The sequence below is a fragment of the Penicilliopsis zonata genome (genome assembly GCF_001890105.1).
Source record: "Penicilliopsis zonata CBS 506.65 unplaced genomic scaffold ASPZOscaffold_17, whole genome shotgun sequence".
In the NCBI taxonomy this organism is placed as follows: Eukaryota; Fungi; Ascomycota; class Eurotiomycetes; order Eurotiales; family Aspergillaceae; genus Penicilliopsis; species Penicilliopsis zonata.
In genome coordinates, this window is record NW_019208925.1 from 460,458 (window position 1) to 475,269 (window position 14,812).

Here is a 14,812-nt window from a genome sequence, read left to right on the forward strand (position 1 = left end):
GATCTGACTGCGTGCGTCATGATTGGGAAAAGGGCCCCTTGCAGCCTGAGCCTGAGTGGACAAAGAGGACAGGCTAGCTTGCTCGGTCAATATGGGGTCATTGTCCGGCGGCGCCGTCAGGAATTAGCCTCGAAGATTATCATTGATGGAAGTAACTGACCGCATGAAGGCCCCGGCGGCCAAGTTGCTGCCATAGGCGGGAAGGATGAAGGATGGGGCAACCCGAATAACAATAATAATAATGAAGAAACCTTGGACGCGATGCGATGCATCCATACGAAGTAAACACAGCACAGCGCCCATTTGCCACACCGTACTATTGCGAACCAACGACCGAGGGCGGCATCCAAAGGCCCCTGCTCTGTAAGCGTGTCGCGATCGATCGATCTGTCGACCTAGGACGGTCTTGACGACCGGATCCTCCCCCTTATTATCATCTTCATCCCTTTTTTGCCCGATTCAAATCGCACCATGTCCTCGTCACCAACCCGGATTACAGCCAGGGGTGCCAAGAAGCGCCCCGCTTTCTCTTGTTCCAACTGTTATTCTCGCAAGGTGAAGGCAGGTCCAACGGAGGCTGTGATTGTGCCTCGCTGTCAGCAGTCTTCTTTTCGGGGCTAATCTTTGGGTTTACACAGTGTGATCGCGTCAAACCATGTAGAGCCTGCTGTCTGCGCGGCATCCCGACAAAGTGCGAGTTTTCTCGCGCTGCGGAAGACCGCGGATATATCCAGCAGGCCGAATACATCGACCATCTGGAAGAGCGCTGTCACGATCTTCGACGCCAGCTCGCGGCGGCCAAGTCAGCCCGGCCGACCAAGTCGCGTGTCGTGCAGAAGCTCACGGACAGCGACCAGATTCATACGGCCGTGGTGGTCGCTGCTAAACACAAGCAGCCCAAGCGACCGCCAGACGCGTCGCAGTCGTTGTCGCAGTCGTTGCCGCAGTCGCCATCTCCAGAGGATGTGATCCTTGATCATTTTGCCAGCCGGCTGATCGACGAGTGCTGTCCGCTCAGCAAACGGGAAACAGGGACCAAGCTATTTATCCTCAGCGACGCATATCGGATGAAATCGACGTCACCGCTATTGGCTGCAGCATTTGGAGCCGCATCGCTTGTATTCGTCGCCCAGCAGCATCAAGATAAGAGGCTTGAGATTGTCGGGTACGAGCACTATGGCCGTGCAATGAAGTTGATGCGGCAGGAAATGCGTGACCAGTCCTCCATCGAGGTGTTCGTAGCGAATTTTCTTTTTGTCTTGAAAGAGGTCAGTCGAATGTCCTCCCTATTGGGTATCTTTTTTGGTGTTTGGCTCGTTTCTTCATCATTCGATTAAACTAACTCTGAGAAAAAAGGTCTTCTCTGGCGACCATGAAGCGCTGGCGAGGCATATCTTTGGCGCGATGCAGCTACTGAAAGTCCGAACAGCACAACAGCACAAGGCCGGGGTCGGACAAGCTATTTTTATGGATATGAGAATCTTCTGGGTAAGTGCTGCCCTGGGAGTTTCGCCAGCAGGATGCTCTGGTTGTTTGGAGATAATGACCGCCATCACAGGTCTCCGGGGCCATCGTACTGCGACGTCGTCTCTTTCTCGCCGAACCTGAATGGCTCACAGTCCCCTGGGACAACCGGCCCAAAGATATCCTTCACTGTCTGTTAGACAGAGCGATTGGAGTGTCGAGTTATTTGGCAAATCTCGACAAACATCTCTCGAGTAAAAAAGACTTTAGCAATCCAGATGATCACGGCGACGATAATGACAATCACAACCATGATGGTGATGATGATGATGATGATGATGATGATGATGATGATGATGATGGCGGTGACGATGTCGCAGACCCGGTACACTCATTAACCTTCAGGACTCAAGCCATTCGTCTGGACGCCAGTCTGCTGGAGTGGAAAGAGAAGCATGCCGACTTCTACCCTTACGGCTATTGCTATGAATCTCCGACCGTACTTGACGATACATTTCCATTGTTTCAATGCCGCGATCCCAAGACGCAAACCATATTTACTCCTCCGCTCCTTCACTATCCCGATCTCCTGCTACCGACCGCGCTGTGCACTTATTGGGCCGTGCGACTGAGTCTGTCCAAAACAGGATACACATTGACTGCTGAAGAACGTTATGTGTTTGCCTGTAATATTTGCCGGTCCTTACAGTTCTATCTTGACAAGACACCGCGCTGTTTCATATACCGGATCTTATACCCGATCATTTTGGCATCTGAGACTTTCCCGGCAGGATCATTGGAGCGGACGTTCATCGCTGAGGTGTGTCGGTTTCTGGACCGCAGGTATCACATTGGAATATTTTTCACTCTAATTTCCAAAATCACGGGCTCGGCGGATTTGAGGTCGATGGTTGGACACGAATAGCTTTCTATGTTTCCCTTGATGAAGTTTGCCAATGCCGCAAACTGAGATGAATCATATATAAACGGTGAAATTTCTCAATTCCACCGTTCTAATTCCATTGAAATAATACCAGACTGGAGCATCTGCCAAGTCAGTTTACAGAAAGGAGAAGAGAGAGAGAAAACAGATGAAACAAGATGTTTTACGCACATTGCTTACGGCTTCTCTACCACCGGGAGCTTGGTTTCATAGACCACAATTGTGAGACCATCTGGAAGCCTCTTGCAGCACACTAGAAGAGCATCATGCCTGGGGTGATCCGGCAATGTGACTTGAACGTCTGAAATACGGCACGATTCCGGGGGCGGCGGCACCACTAAATGTTCGGGAAGGGGAGGGCTTAGCTCATCGAAGTTGTCATCGATGGGCGAGTCACGGTAAAGAGACCTTTCCTCAAGAGCGATGACTTGCTCTGCAACGCGCCCTGCAAGTAGTCCATCCCATACGCCTTCCCGGTGGACCGTGGACCGTAGCAGTTTCAACGCTTGTCGTCTGATTCGAGGGACCCGGCACTTCAGCGCCGTGTAGTATAGAGGGGGGATAAAGCCCATATCCGCTGTGAAACGAAACGCCGGATTGCATTGAGCTGATATTTCGCTGGGATGGGTATTGCGAATAGAGTGATGGATTTGGATGGCGTCCTGGACGATGTGGATGAAACGATCGAGGTGCATGTCGAAGACAGATTCACTATTCGCAAGGAGGGAGGTCATCACCATGATCGTGGCCATGGTGTGGTACATCATGAGCAACCTGAAGCCGCCGATTTGGTTAAACTCCGGAATGATCTTCAAGTAGGCCAAAGACGCTTTGTATGCTTCGATCCAAAGTTCAAGGTCTCGTTCAACAACACACCGGGACTGTAGAAGCAGTTGGTAATTTACAGCTTCCTCACATTCGCCACGCCGACGGTCCATCTCCACAAGCCTTTGAGTGTTTCGGAGGATGATGTTCAGGGATCGTTTAGCGTCGCTGGGTGAATTAAATCGTCGAGGTACATGACTCGGTGGAATGACGACACCAGCCGTTTCCAGTAGCAGCTCTGAGGCTTGTCCAAACCCGAACAAGGAGAATTGGACCTCCAGGCACGTGAAGGCCTCGACCAGATCGTTGTCAATCGATGATGTAGATTGCCGGTGACTCTGGATGTGTTTCAGGAGCATTTTGCCATGCTGGAGATGGATGCGGCTTGTCTGAAACTGTCCCCGTAAGATCTCCAGTGTGATAAACACCATGCACGCGATGAAGGCGACTCTTATCTGACAAATATCCTTGTCATCCACCGCCCGCCCTTGCAGACAGGCAATCGCCTTGTTGTACTGTTGAAGGGTAAACTTCTCATCGCCATTTCGATAGCCCGGCGCAGTGCAAGTCTCGGACCAAGACATGGTATCACCCCGGTGAGCTGACGCCAGCGCCAGGGCAGCATGACGCACTGCCGGCTCTTGTGCCGTGGCTTGGACTACCAGCCTGGACCAGAACTCCGAGGGAAATACTCCCCCAATCTTCTTGGAGGTGCGTCCGATGAGCCAGTCGGCACAAAATTGCTCGGTCACTGTTGCCATCACCGTCGGCTGCAACGACTTTTGGAGTTTACCCTCCACCAGCTGGAACGAAGGAGTCTCCTCCCTCCGGTGGCGGTCTCCGTACGCATTGCCTCCACCACCCCAGATGCCATACCCATCGCAGACCCGACCAGTCGACACGCAGCGCTGACAAGCCGGCCTAGCCTCATCACACTTGACTCGACGTACCCTGAGACCAGGTGGGGGATAATCAGCCGAACAGAACTACCTCCTGACGAACTCGGTTCGGTTCACTCACCTGCACGTCCGACAGCCAGTCTTGGTTCGACAAATTCGGCTTCGGGCAGGCTTACCCCTGGTCTCTTGCTCCGTGAAAGGCATGGAGAGTGAGGCTAGAAGAGTGGACGGAGTGAGTGACGGTGGGGGAAGTGAGAGAGACGAGAGAGGAGAGAGTCTGACCTTCGTTCTTTCCTTCCCGAGTTCGGGCTCTTTAAATGTCCCGAACTGGGAAGGAACCCGGTTTGCCCGTTCGGTAAAGGAGACCGCTGATTGGGCATGTGATCGCCGCCCTCTCATTGGTCGGCTCGCAATTCCAACAGCGTGATTGGTTTCTTGCCGGATGCTGACACCTGAGGCCACAAAGCTGGGGCACGTCAAGCCTCCCGACGAACAGACAACCTTCCTCCAGCCAAGCAGCGATTGGGGTTTGGCTTCATGGGTAACCACGGAAGGTTTGAGCGAAATGAGGCATTTTCCAATGATTAGAAATGGTCAACCGCCTGGAAAGGATATAAAGATCCAGAGAACCCGCCAAAGACTGCAAGACGAACCCCAAGAACTTCCCAAGAACTATCCCCAATTCCAGGAAACTGCTCACCAGGCTCGGATTTCTTTATCATAGAGATGTCGGATACCCGCTCTCTTGGCCGCAACGGCCCCCTTGTGAGTGCCATCGGGCTCGGTACGATGAGTCTTGGAGGCGCCTACGGCCAGCAGGACTCGGAAGAAGAGAAGTTGGCCTTTCTCGACCATGCATATGCCATCGGTCAACGCTTCTGGGATACAGCGGACATTTACTTTGACAGTGAACCAGTCATTGGCAAGTGGTTTAAGCGATCCGGGAAACGTGACGAGATCTTCCTCGCGACCAAGTTCGGGTTAGACTACACGGACTGGAAGCAGACAATTCAGTCCGACCCGGAGTATGTGCGGATGGCGTGTGAGAAGAGCCTGGTGCGTCTTGAAGCGGACACGGTTGATCTGTATTACTGCCATCGGGTTGACGGAGTGACTCCCATTGAGAAGACTATCGAGGCCATGATGGAATTGAAGAAGTGCGTATCCAATTTTCTTTTTCATGGCTGAACAGTGTGAGTGTGAGGCTTACAAAAGAACTTGGGATAGGGGGGAAAGATTCGCTACTTGGGGCTATCCGAGGTCTCTGCAGCTACGATACGCCGTGCGTATGCTGTCCACCCGATCTCCGCTGTGCAGATGGAGTACAGTCCGTTCTGCCTAGATATCGAGCCCCCGCAGTCCGATGTGCTCCAGACCTGCCGCGAACTGGGCATCACTGTGGTCGCATACAGCCCGATGGGCCGAGGCCTGCTGACTGGTCAATTTCAGCCGAAGAAGACCTTCGGTGACAAGGACTTCCGTCTCATGATTCCACGCTATGAAGCCGGATTTGACCGCATCCTACAAGTCGTCGAGACGATGAAGATAATCGGCGAGGCTCACGGCTGCACTCCCTCTCAGGTAGCTCTGGCATGGCTACTTGCTCAGGGACCAGACATCATTCCCATCCCTGGCACTCGAACGATCAAGTATCTAGAGCAGAACGCGGCCGCAGTGAACGTGAAGCTCACCGATGAAGAGATCAAGGAGATCCGGAAGCGTATTGAGGAGAGCGAATTCGCCGGTGATCGTTATCCCCACGGGTGAGTCGGCCATTGTATCTGTCTCATATAACTGCAAAAATACTGACTCTTCCATCTAGGATGGAGTTTTCCACTGATACTCCGTCGCTGTGAGCATACTACATAAATGACTCCAGCGTAGTAATCAATGCTTATATCTAGGATATACTAGAAATAACCAATTACTCTCACACATACACACAGTAATCATTTTGGAGATAGCCTAGCCCATATTTCTTCAGGACATGAAGGGTCTTCCCATCTTCCCTTCCCACCCAAGTTGATATGTAAGCCCGGTAGATTAGACAGCGGTCTCCTCGAAATCCACGTAGATGCTCCCATACACAAGGCGCGTTGCTACTGGACTGGTGAACGCCGAAAGTAGCAACTCCGGCCTATGAGGGGCATTACAAAGATATATCATTACGATTCTTGATCACTCCATCTGTTGTGTTCCTTGTACTTTTAATGCTTGTAGTAGAGCTGTCGTCGTATATGGTAATTTATAGGAATCAGACATACATATATCACTAGCTAAGGATAAAAAGAACTAATAAAGTCAATTTAAGCTACCTACCTAGTCAATGAACAGTTGACTAGCTAGTTGTAAAATAATAAGGTATAGAGTACTCTGTACATGACTTACATATTTTACTTAGTCTTAGTGATACTATACTAATCTGACTATCAGGTGGTTGAATCACACAAGTTAGGTCACTATAAGAGACTATTAAACTAATAAATAATCAATAAATATACAGCTATTTATAAAATCTAGAAGGTTATGAACCATAAGATAGCTAAAGGTAATATAGAACTGGCTTGCTATCTCCGCTATCTCCCGCTGATAGCCTGGCGGAGGGGGTGGGGTAATGCGGGGGGCGCCGTGGGGGCGGCGCGGGGGGGGAAAACACTTTGCCCGGGTAGGATCCAGCGAGGTTCAATGGAAATGTAAAATACTATTAATGAATTACTCTGGTTTGTTTGGTTGGGATGTACTTGAGAGAAATACTGTATTTCAAAAGGAATAGGATTGCTATTTGATCAAAATGTTTACCTAAAGTATACTCAAAATGACCAATTCTCCATCAAAACACAACTATGAATTCATGCTGCACATACTGTAAGCTAATGTACCAACAGTTCAATGGGGGCTTTTCTCACTTGATTAGGATAGTCTTCGGTTCGGTAAACCCTCGCAGAGCCTAATAGATTCGTCAACAACTCAAAGCAAAACCAAAGGATCAGAGGATGGCTCGGGAATTAACATACGTATTCTCCAAACTCACGACCGATGCCAGACTGCTTTCTTCCGCCAAATGGGGCTTGAACATTCATCTGGAAGGATGGTCAGCATACAATCAATTTCACAAGTGAGAGAATTGGAAGTTAACAATATAGTCGGTACATACGTAGCTGACGCAGTTGACACCCACGACACCCGAGTCCAGCTTAGCCGACAGTCTCATCGCCCGGTTGATGTCTCGAGTGAAGACACCGGACATGAGGCCGAACTCGGTGTTATTTGCCATTTGGAGCGCCTCTTCTTCGGTTTCAAAGGTCTTGACGATGGCAACAGGTCCAAAGATCTCATCCGTATAGATCTGCGCGTCTTGCTTCGGGTTGAGAAAGACAGTTGGCTCAACGAAACATCCTTGCTCGCCGTGACGCACGCCACCGATCACCAGCTCGGCCTCTGTCTTGCCGCGCTCGATCATCGCGGTGACTCGCTCCAAAGCTCCCTTGTCAACTAAAGGCCCCATCAGAGTCGCCTTTTCAAGAGGATCTCCGATCCCATCAACAGCAGCCTTCATCCGGGCCTTATACTCGGCGATGAACTTGTCGGCGATAGATTTTTGCACGTACACGCGCGAGGCGGCGACGCAGACTTGTCCGGAGCGGTTGAGGATGGCATTCACCGTCCTAGCGGAATCCCGATTGGTCTTAGCTGATGGTTCAAATTATTTTCTGCTCCCTTGAAGAAAACTAACCATGTCAACGCATTATCCAGATTTGCATCTTCGAAGACCAGAGCAGGACTCTTGCCGCCCAGCTCCAGAGTGACACGCTTCAGATTGCTCTGTGCTGCTGCAATCTGGATCTTCTTCCCGGTCGGCACACTCCCAGTGAAGCTGATCTAGAATGGTGGAAGGGGGAAAGGAATCAGTTTATCGGCCCGACACTGCTGTCTAGCATGGCAATCGCGTACCTTTCGAATACGCATATGACTGGCAAGTAATGCGCCCGTCTCCCCTGCGCCGGTGACTACTTGGAAAACACCTTTCGGGAATCCCGCAGCCTCAAAAAGAGGTGCCACGGCAAGGGAACCCAGAGGGCTCTTCTCGGACGGTTTGATAATCAGCACGTTTCCGGTGGCTAAACAGGGGGCGGCTTTCATGATCAAGGTCGCAACGGGAGCGTTGAAGGGGTTGATGCCTGCACAAACTCTTATCTGGAATCAGCTTCATATCATCCATATAATCTGCCAGTTTCGGGGGAGAAAGGAAGACTAAAGGAAACATGTATCAACCGCACCCAAGAGGTTCATGGCGAACCAGTTTTACAAACCCGTCATCCGCGGGGAAGTAATCGCCTCGTAGTTTATCGGTCCACCCAGCTATAATCAAACGATTAGAACCGAATTTGGTCGAGAAGGTAGACAGAGAGGAAAAACATGAAGATGGTATATGGAGACATACCATAGTATAAGAGGTGGCTCATGATGTACGTCTTCTCTCTAGTTGGCATGAGTGAGACCGGATTGCCGGTCGTATGGGTATCGAGCGTCAGAATTTCGATCAAATGCTCATTAAGCAAATCGGCCAGCTTCCGAAGACAGGCGGATCGCTGAGCAGCGCTGAACTGGCTCCAAGGCCCGTGAAATGCCTTCTCGGCGGCATCCACGGCGGCATCGATATCCTCAACGCCGGCAATAGGAACCTGATCGGACACTATCGAGTCATCCTTGGGGTTATAAACAGTGAGCTTTTTATCAGACTTGGCCTCGACATATTCTCCATTAATGTAGAGCTTAGTCAGTTCAGAGACTGGTGGCACAGCTGTGAAGGAAGTCATGGTTTGTTCAATATGCGACAGCCTGGAGGACGAAAGAGCGACACCCTGTCACTTACACAGGCTAAAATAATATTATAGGCACCAACCACTCTTATATTTATTGGCAGCAGGGACTCTTGCATCCTGCACGTGAAATTATTGCGGTATTTCCACCGGACAAGTGGAGTTGACCTTGGCATCACCCATGTTGCAACCCGCACAGATGACTAGTATGTAGTAGTGACAACTAGTAGTAGTTATTAATAATAGCCAATCTTTCTTTCAGTAAAAAGGATCCTGGCGATTTCTCATGGTTGAATATCATGGACTGGAAACCACTCTTTTTCTGGTGGGCTAGATAGGCAGCGATAGCATACACAAACGAGTCACTACCCCTCATTACGTCCGATCCCCGCTTCAACATCAGGTGAAGGGTTCTCCGGATGTATTCCCGACGCCAAAGGTTCATTGTATGCAATAGTTGTACGAGGCTGACACTCGGGGTTGCCGGAGTATAAATCATGGCGTCGATGCACAGAGGAGTTGAAAATAGCGGCTCAGAAACCGGCTTCAATCAGCCTTTCTGAATCACACACTTCAATATTATCTGATTATGAGCGAACCAAAAATGCAGGCAGTGGTCTTTGACGGCCCTTTCAACATAGTTGTGAAAGAGAGACCAAAGCCAGTGATTATTGACCCGACAGATGCCATTCTCAAGGTTGAGATTGCAGGTATCTGTGGCAGCGAGCTGCACATGTATCGCGGTCACCAGGAGACCACCACTGGACACATAATGGGCCACGAATTTGTCGGCGTTATTGAGAGTGTTGGCTCTGGAGTCCAGCGCTTCAAAGTGGGTCAAAAAGTCATGTCAATCTTCTCGCCGATGTGGTAAGCGAAGCTCCCTGAATCACCAAGAAATAGACAGGAGTTTGGTCCTGCTGACAGTAGCAAAGCATGCAGTGTTGGTTTTGTCAACACGGGTACACGAATCGATGCGTCAATGGCATTCCATTCGGAACCAAGTTATTGGACGGAGGACAATCGGAATACGTTCGAGTACCATATGCAGATAGCACGCTCGAGTTTATACCCCCCGAGGTGCCGGACGAAATGATGATCATCATGTGTGATATCTTTCCCACTGGGTATTATGGTGCTATGAAGGCCGTTACAAAGTTGATTCGCAACACTGAAACCGCAGAAGGTATCATCGGTGGTAGCCTCCATGCACCCTCTGCCCTGCAACCAAAATTCATACGCCAGACGCTGGAGGAATCGGTGATCGTCTGTCTGGGATGTGGGCCCGTCGGTCTCTGTGCGGTTATGACAGCAGTAGTGCTTGGAGTAGGCACTGTGTACGCCGTCGACTCAGTGGAGGACCGTTTGGAAGCAGCCCGCGAGATGGGTGCGAAGACCCTGAAGCTGGGGACAGATGATATCCCTGCGATCATCAAATCCGTCACGGACGGCCGCGGTGCTGATGCCATTGTGGAGAGTGTTGGAAATAAATCCGGTATGAGACTCGCAGTTGATCTTGTTCGACCATGCGGTGTGATATCCTCGATTGGCTTCCACCAGTCAGACCTTCCGTACACTGGTCTTGAGGCGTACTCCAAGAATCTCGAGTAAGCATGTTCTTGAATATGTATTTCTACACATTGGCAAGGGCTAACTGTAACAGCATCAATATGGGACGCGCAGCTGTTCGCCCAGTCTTCGGTGAATCGTTGAAGGTGTTTGCAGACAACCTGGATAAATTTTCGAGCTTCATCACGCATAGGATTCCGCTATCAGAGGCTCCAAAGGGCTATGAGGTCTTTGAAAAACATCAAGCCCGCAAGGTTATCCTGCTCCTGTGACATCATGGTCGAAATAGAATTATAGCTGAATGACATACTGTATGTAAAATTGCCAATGGGAAATTTGTCTGAGTCGAGTGAGTCTTCGCATAAAGATGGCGGTTCTGATTAGCACGACCTTGGTAGCACTCAACTCGAGATAAAGTATAACGTAAGTTTCTGGTACAACACATCTAGTTAGGAACCCTTGGGAGACGATTGGCCAAGTATCATCTGATATTGGAAGAGGGGAAATAGAAGACAAGGATGGATGACGTCAACTCATAAGCTGCATGAGGTGAACCCAGTAAGCATATATGAGTAAGTCCCCTATAATTTAACCAGTCGAGAAATCAGAAAGGTTTTTTCCAAATTCGCACTCACTCTTTCTAATTACTAAACGATCACTTAAAAGCTTGAAATGACCTCAGAAGTGCTTCCCTTTTCCTGCGCTGTAGTGACGGGTGGAGGCGGCGGTCTTGGAAAAGCGTTGTCATCCTACCTCATATCCAAGGGCAAAAGGGTCATTCTGGCCGGTAGAACTGAGTCCAATCTCCGAGAAACTATGGAGGAAATAGGCGCGACCGATTACTTTGTCTTAGACACGGGCCGAGTCGATCAAATTCCTTCCTTCATCGCTGAAGTCACGAAGAAACACCCAGACCTTGACTGTCTCATCAACAATGCAGGAGTTCAACGTCCTCTGCAAGTTCTCAAGGACCAACCTGAGACCTTCCTTGAGAAAGCCGATGAAGAGATCAATATCAATATCCGTGGCCCGATGCATTTAACGCTAGGCCTACTGGAACACTTCAAGAACCGGCCAGGCGGAGCGACAATCATGAACGTCTCTTCCCTGTTAGGCTTTGTCCCTTTTTCGGTCATCAACCCGGTTTATTATGGGACAAAGGCGTGGTTACATTTTTGGACGATGAACCTTCGCTCGCAACTCGCCAAAGGCGGATACGATAGCATCAAAGTCATTGAAATCATCCCGCCAGCGGTCGGAACTGATCTTCACAGAGATCGAGAAGATCCAGATGACAGCAAAAAGCACAAAAATCCCAATGCATTATCTATCGAGGAGTTCATGGATATCGTCTGTCCCCGCTTAGAGAGGGGTGACGAGGTCATTGCGCCAGGAATGAGCGAGAATGTCGTCGATCGATGGTATAAAGCATTTGGAGAAACCTATCAGCGTCTCTCTGCCCCGTAAAATGCACTGGGCCTTTTCTATTTTGTCCATTCTATTAGCATAGGGGACTATCTGAGTCATAGCTCGGTCAAAATATGTCTAGTCTCACCGATTGGAAGCCCTTATCATTCATACTATCATTGCCTCGACTTCCTTTGATGTTAATAGAACAGTTTTTTGACTCATTCAGAACAGAAACCGCTCTTCTAGATCGTATCCAGGTATCGTCGAGTGAGTCACGGAGCGACGCGAAGTTCTCCTGCTGCCTCGAATGACTCGATCGGGCAGGAGCAGAGCCACGTGACCAGTTTTCTCTTATCGCCCACCAGACCCCACCAAAGCGAGTCTTGCCCGCCGAAAATCACGAACGCCCCTCACGACGCTCTTGTTTCGAGTTCTCAAGCACAGCAAACGTTCTCGCAGCCATGAGTGCTCCTGCTAACACTACAGAGCTGCCCGAGCGGCCCAAGGAGGCCGAAGTCCCCAAGGCTGATCCCCAGGCTGGGAGCGCAGCGCCGTCGGAGAAGCCCAAGGATGCAAAGCCTCCGAAGAAGGCCAAGGCTCCCAAGCAGCCAAAGGAAAAGGCTCCTCCCAAGAACGGAGGTGCGAAGCCCAAGGCCGCGAAGCCGGAGACCGTCGATCTGCCCCAGGATCCCGATTATATGTTCAAGGTCGGGTTTCTGGCGGACGTGTACGAGGAACGCCCTATCTCCGAGAAGCACCCGAAAATCATCACTCGATTCCCTCCCGAACCGAACGGATTCCTTCATTTCGGACACAGCAAGGCCATTGCCATCAACTTCGGCTTTGCGAGATATCGTGGTGGCGAGTGCATTCTGCGGTACGATGATACAAACCCAGCGGGAGAAGATGAAGTTTACTACAAGGCGATCGAGGAGATGGTTTCTTGGCTGGGGTTCAAGCCGGTTCGGAGCACCAGCGCTAGCGAAAATTTCCAGCAGCTGTATGAGTATGCGGTGGATCTGATCAAGAAAGATGGAGCTTACGTCTGCCACTGCTCTAGTACGTTGTTGGCAGGTTGCCCGGAACGCTGTTACAAGAGCTGACAAGGTCTTACAGAGGCTGAGATCAAGGTCCAGCGAGGAGAGGGCACTGGCAAGGAACGTTTTGCCTGCAGCCACCGTGATCGCCCGATTGAAGAATCTCTGAAGGAGTTCCAAGCCATGAAGGAGGGTAAATACAAGGCCGGAGAGGCGGCACTTCGCATGAAGCAGGATATCACCAATCCGAACCCTCAGATGTGGGATCTTTTTGCCTGGCGCATTCTGGATACTGAAGAGAAGCAGCACCACAAGACTGGAGCGGAATGGAAGATGTACCCGACCTATGTATGTTGCTTTTCCTTTCTGAGACTCGACGCCGACTTGTTACTGACAAGATTTAGGATTTTGCACACCCTCTGTGTGACAGCATTGAGAACATCACCCATTCTCTGTGTACCACAGGTAGGAAAGATTGAATTCTTTCATTTATTCTCAACTGACAATCTTCAGAATTCGAACAGTCCCGTGTGTCGTACGACTGGCTGGTCAACAAGCTGGGCGTTTACCAGCCTATGCAGAGAGAGTCTGTTCTCGCCTTATACTACTTTCTTATTCGGATTACTGATACTGTTTTAGATACGGTCGTCTGAACATTACAGGCACAATTCTCTCTAAGCGCAAGATCATCGAGTTGGTCAACCGAGGTCATGTTCGCGGCTGGGACGATCCCAGACTCTATACCCTGATCGCTCTTCGTAGACGTGGTGTGCCTCCAGGCGCCATTCTTTCCTTTGTAAACGGCCTCGGTGTCACAAAGAACAACTCCAACGTCCAAGTTGCCAAGTTCGACCAGGCCATCCGCCAGTACCTTGAAGCGACAGTGCCCCGTCTGATGTTGGTCCTCGAACCACTGAAGGTGGTTATTGACAACCTCCCCGATGATTACCTGGAAGAAGTGGAAGTTCCGTTCTCGAAAGATCCTGCTTTTGGAGTAGGTGCCTTTATTGTATTTCCCTGATGCAGCAAAATATCTGACGCTTTCTCTCTAGACACACAAAGTTCCGTTCACCAAGACCGTTTATATTGAGCGCTCCGACTTCCGCGAGGTCGACTCATCTGACTTCTTCCGTCTCGCCCCCGGAAAGTCTGTCGGTCTCCTCAAGGTTCCCTTCCCTATCACCGCCACCTCCTTCGACAAAGATCCCGAGACTGGTTTGGTCAGCTGTGTCTACGCCAAGTACGAGAAACCAGAGGAAGGTGCTACCTTCAAGAAGCCCAAGAGGTAAGAAGACCAAGTCAAACTCTGTCCTAATCTCCAAGTAAGTATATCTCTAATCGATTGTCCAGTTACATTCACTGGGTTGGTGAGTCCGCCGCCTACAACAGCCCGATCAAGGCTGAGGTCCGTGCCTTCAACCCTCTGTTCAAATCCGAGGACCCCAGCGCCCACCCCGACGGATACCTTGCGGATCTGAACGCGGACTCGGAAAATATCTACAAGAACGCGTTTATGGAGACGGGCTTCCGGGACATCCAGAAATCCGCGCCCTGGCCCAAGGACGTCGAAGAAAGCAATACTGACGGCTCTCCGAAGCCGTGGACCGTCCGATTCCAGGGCATGCGGGTCGCGTATTTCACCGTTGACAAGGACTCGACAGACGACCAGATCGTGCTGAACCGCATCGTCACGCTGAAAGATGACAAGGGGAAGTCTTGAATATAGTGTTTTAGACATGGTTGGCTGCTGCTTCGTATGATTTTAATCAAGCCCTCTCGTCTCAGCCTCTGGAAAGTATGGCATTTATAAGATCTAGCATAACATTTGAGATTGATTACGAGTAA

General features: G+C 50.3%; 7 protein-coding genes across 7 annotated transcripts; 5 read left to right on the forward strand and 2 right to left on the reverse strand.

Annotated features, from left to right (window-relative positions):
• Positions 1-302: 302 nt before the first annotated feature.
• On the forward strand, positions 303-2,589 carry ASPZODRAFT_135928 (hypothetical protein). The gene is made up of 4 exons (XM_022723938.1): positions 303-561; positions 639-1,268; positions 1,357-1,488; positions 1,559-2,589. Exons 1-4 carry the CDS (start codon positions 472-474, stop codon positions 2,387-2,389), a joined length of 1,683 nt encoding a protein of 560 aa, XP_022578400.1. The 5' UTR covers positions 303-471; the 3' UTR covers positions 2,390-2,589.
• On the reverse strand, positions 2,584-4,335 carry ASPZODRAFT_145825 (hypothetical protein; the record flags this gene model as incomplete). The annotated part of the gene is made up of 2 exons (XM_022725114.1): positions 2,584-4,183; positions 4,253-4,335. 2 exons carry the CDS (start codon positions 4,333-4,335, stop codon positions 2,584-2,586), a joined length of 1,683 nt encoding a protein of 560 aa, XP_022578401.1.
• A 522-nt stretch (positions 4,336-4,857) lies between these two features.
• Positions 4,858-5,987, forward strand: ASPZODRAFT_19192 (hypothetical protein; the record flags this gene model as incomplete). Its single annotated transcript, XM_022727352.1, has 3 exons — positions 4,858-5,292; positions 5,359-5,894; positions 5,954-5,987. 3 exons carry the CDS (start codon positions 4,858-4,860, stop codon positions 5,985-5,987), a joined length of 1,005 nt encoding a protein of 334 aa, XP_022578402.1.
• A 1,046-nt stretch (positions 5,988-7,033) lies between these two features.
• On the reverse strand, positions 7,034-8,948 carry ASPZODRAFT_73268 (hypothetical protein; the record flags this gene model as incomplete). Its single annotated transcript, XM_022729875.1, has 7 exons — positions 7,034-7,078; positions 7,146-7,211; positions 7,286-7,796; positions 7,865-8,010; positions 8,083-8,320; positions 8,409-8,490; positions 8,573-8,948. The coding sequence occupies 7 exons, from the start codon at positions 8,946-8,948 to the stop codon at positions 7,034-7,036; spliced, it is 1,464 nt and encodes a 487-aa protein (XP_022578403.1).
• A 607-nt stretch (positions 8,949-9,555) lies between these two features.
• Positions 9,556-10,792, forward strand: ASPZODRAFT_73454 (hypothetical protein; the record flags this gene model as incomplete). Its single annotated transcript, XM_022729891.1, has 4 exons — positions 9,556-9,821; positions 9,887-10,100; positions 10,197-10,558; positions 10,615-10,792. 4 exons carry the CDS (start codon positions 9,556-9,558, stop codon positions 10,790-10,792), a joined length of 1,020 nt encoding a protein of 339 aa, XP_022578404.1.
• Positions 10,793-11,192: 400 nt separating this feature from the next.
• ASPZODRAFT_73295 (hypothetical protein) lies at positions 11,193-11,987 on the forward strand (the record flags this gene model as incomplete). Its single annotated transcript, XM_022729878.1, has 1 exon — positions 11,193-11,987. One exon carries the CDS (start codon positions 11,193-11,195, stop codon positions 11,985-11,987), a length of 795 nt encoding a protein of 264 aa, XP_022578405.1.
• A 202-nt stretch (positions 11,988-12,189) lies between these two features.
• On the forward strand, positions 12,190-14,808 carry ASPZODRAFT_891934 (hypothetical protein). The gene is made up of 7 exons (XM_022730350.1): positions 12,190-12,989; positions 13,047-13,315; positions 13,372-13,432; positions 13,481-13,553; positions 13,607-13,961; positions 14,020-14,252; positions 14,318-14,808. Exons 1-7 carry the CDS (start codon positions 12,392-12,394, stop codon positions 14,685-14,687), a joined length of 1,959 nt encoding a protein of 652 aa, XP_022578406.1. The 5' UTR covers positions 12,190-12,391; the 3' UTR covers positions 14,688-14,808.
• The last annotated feature ends 4 nt before the right edge of the window (positions 14,809-14,812 follow it).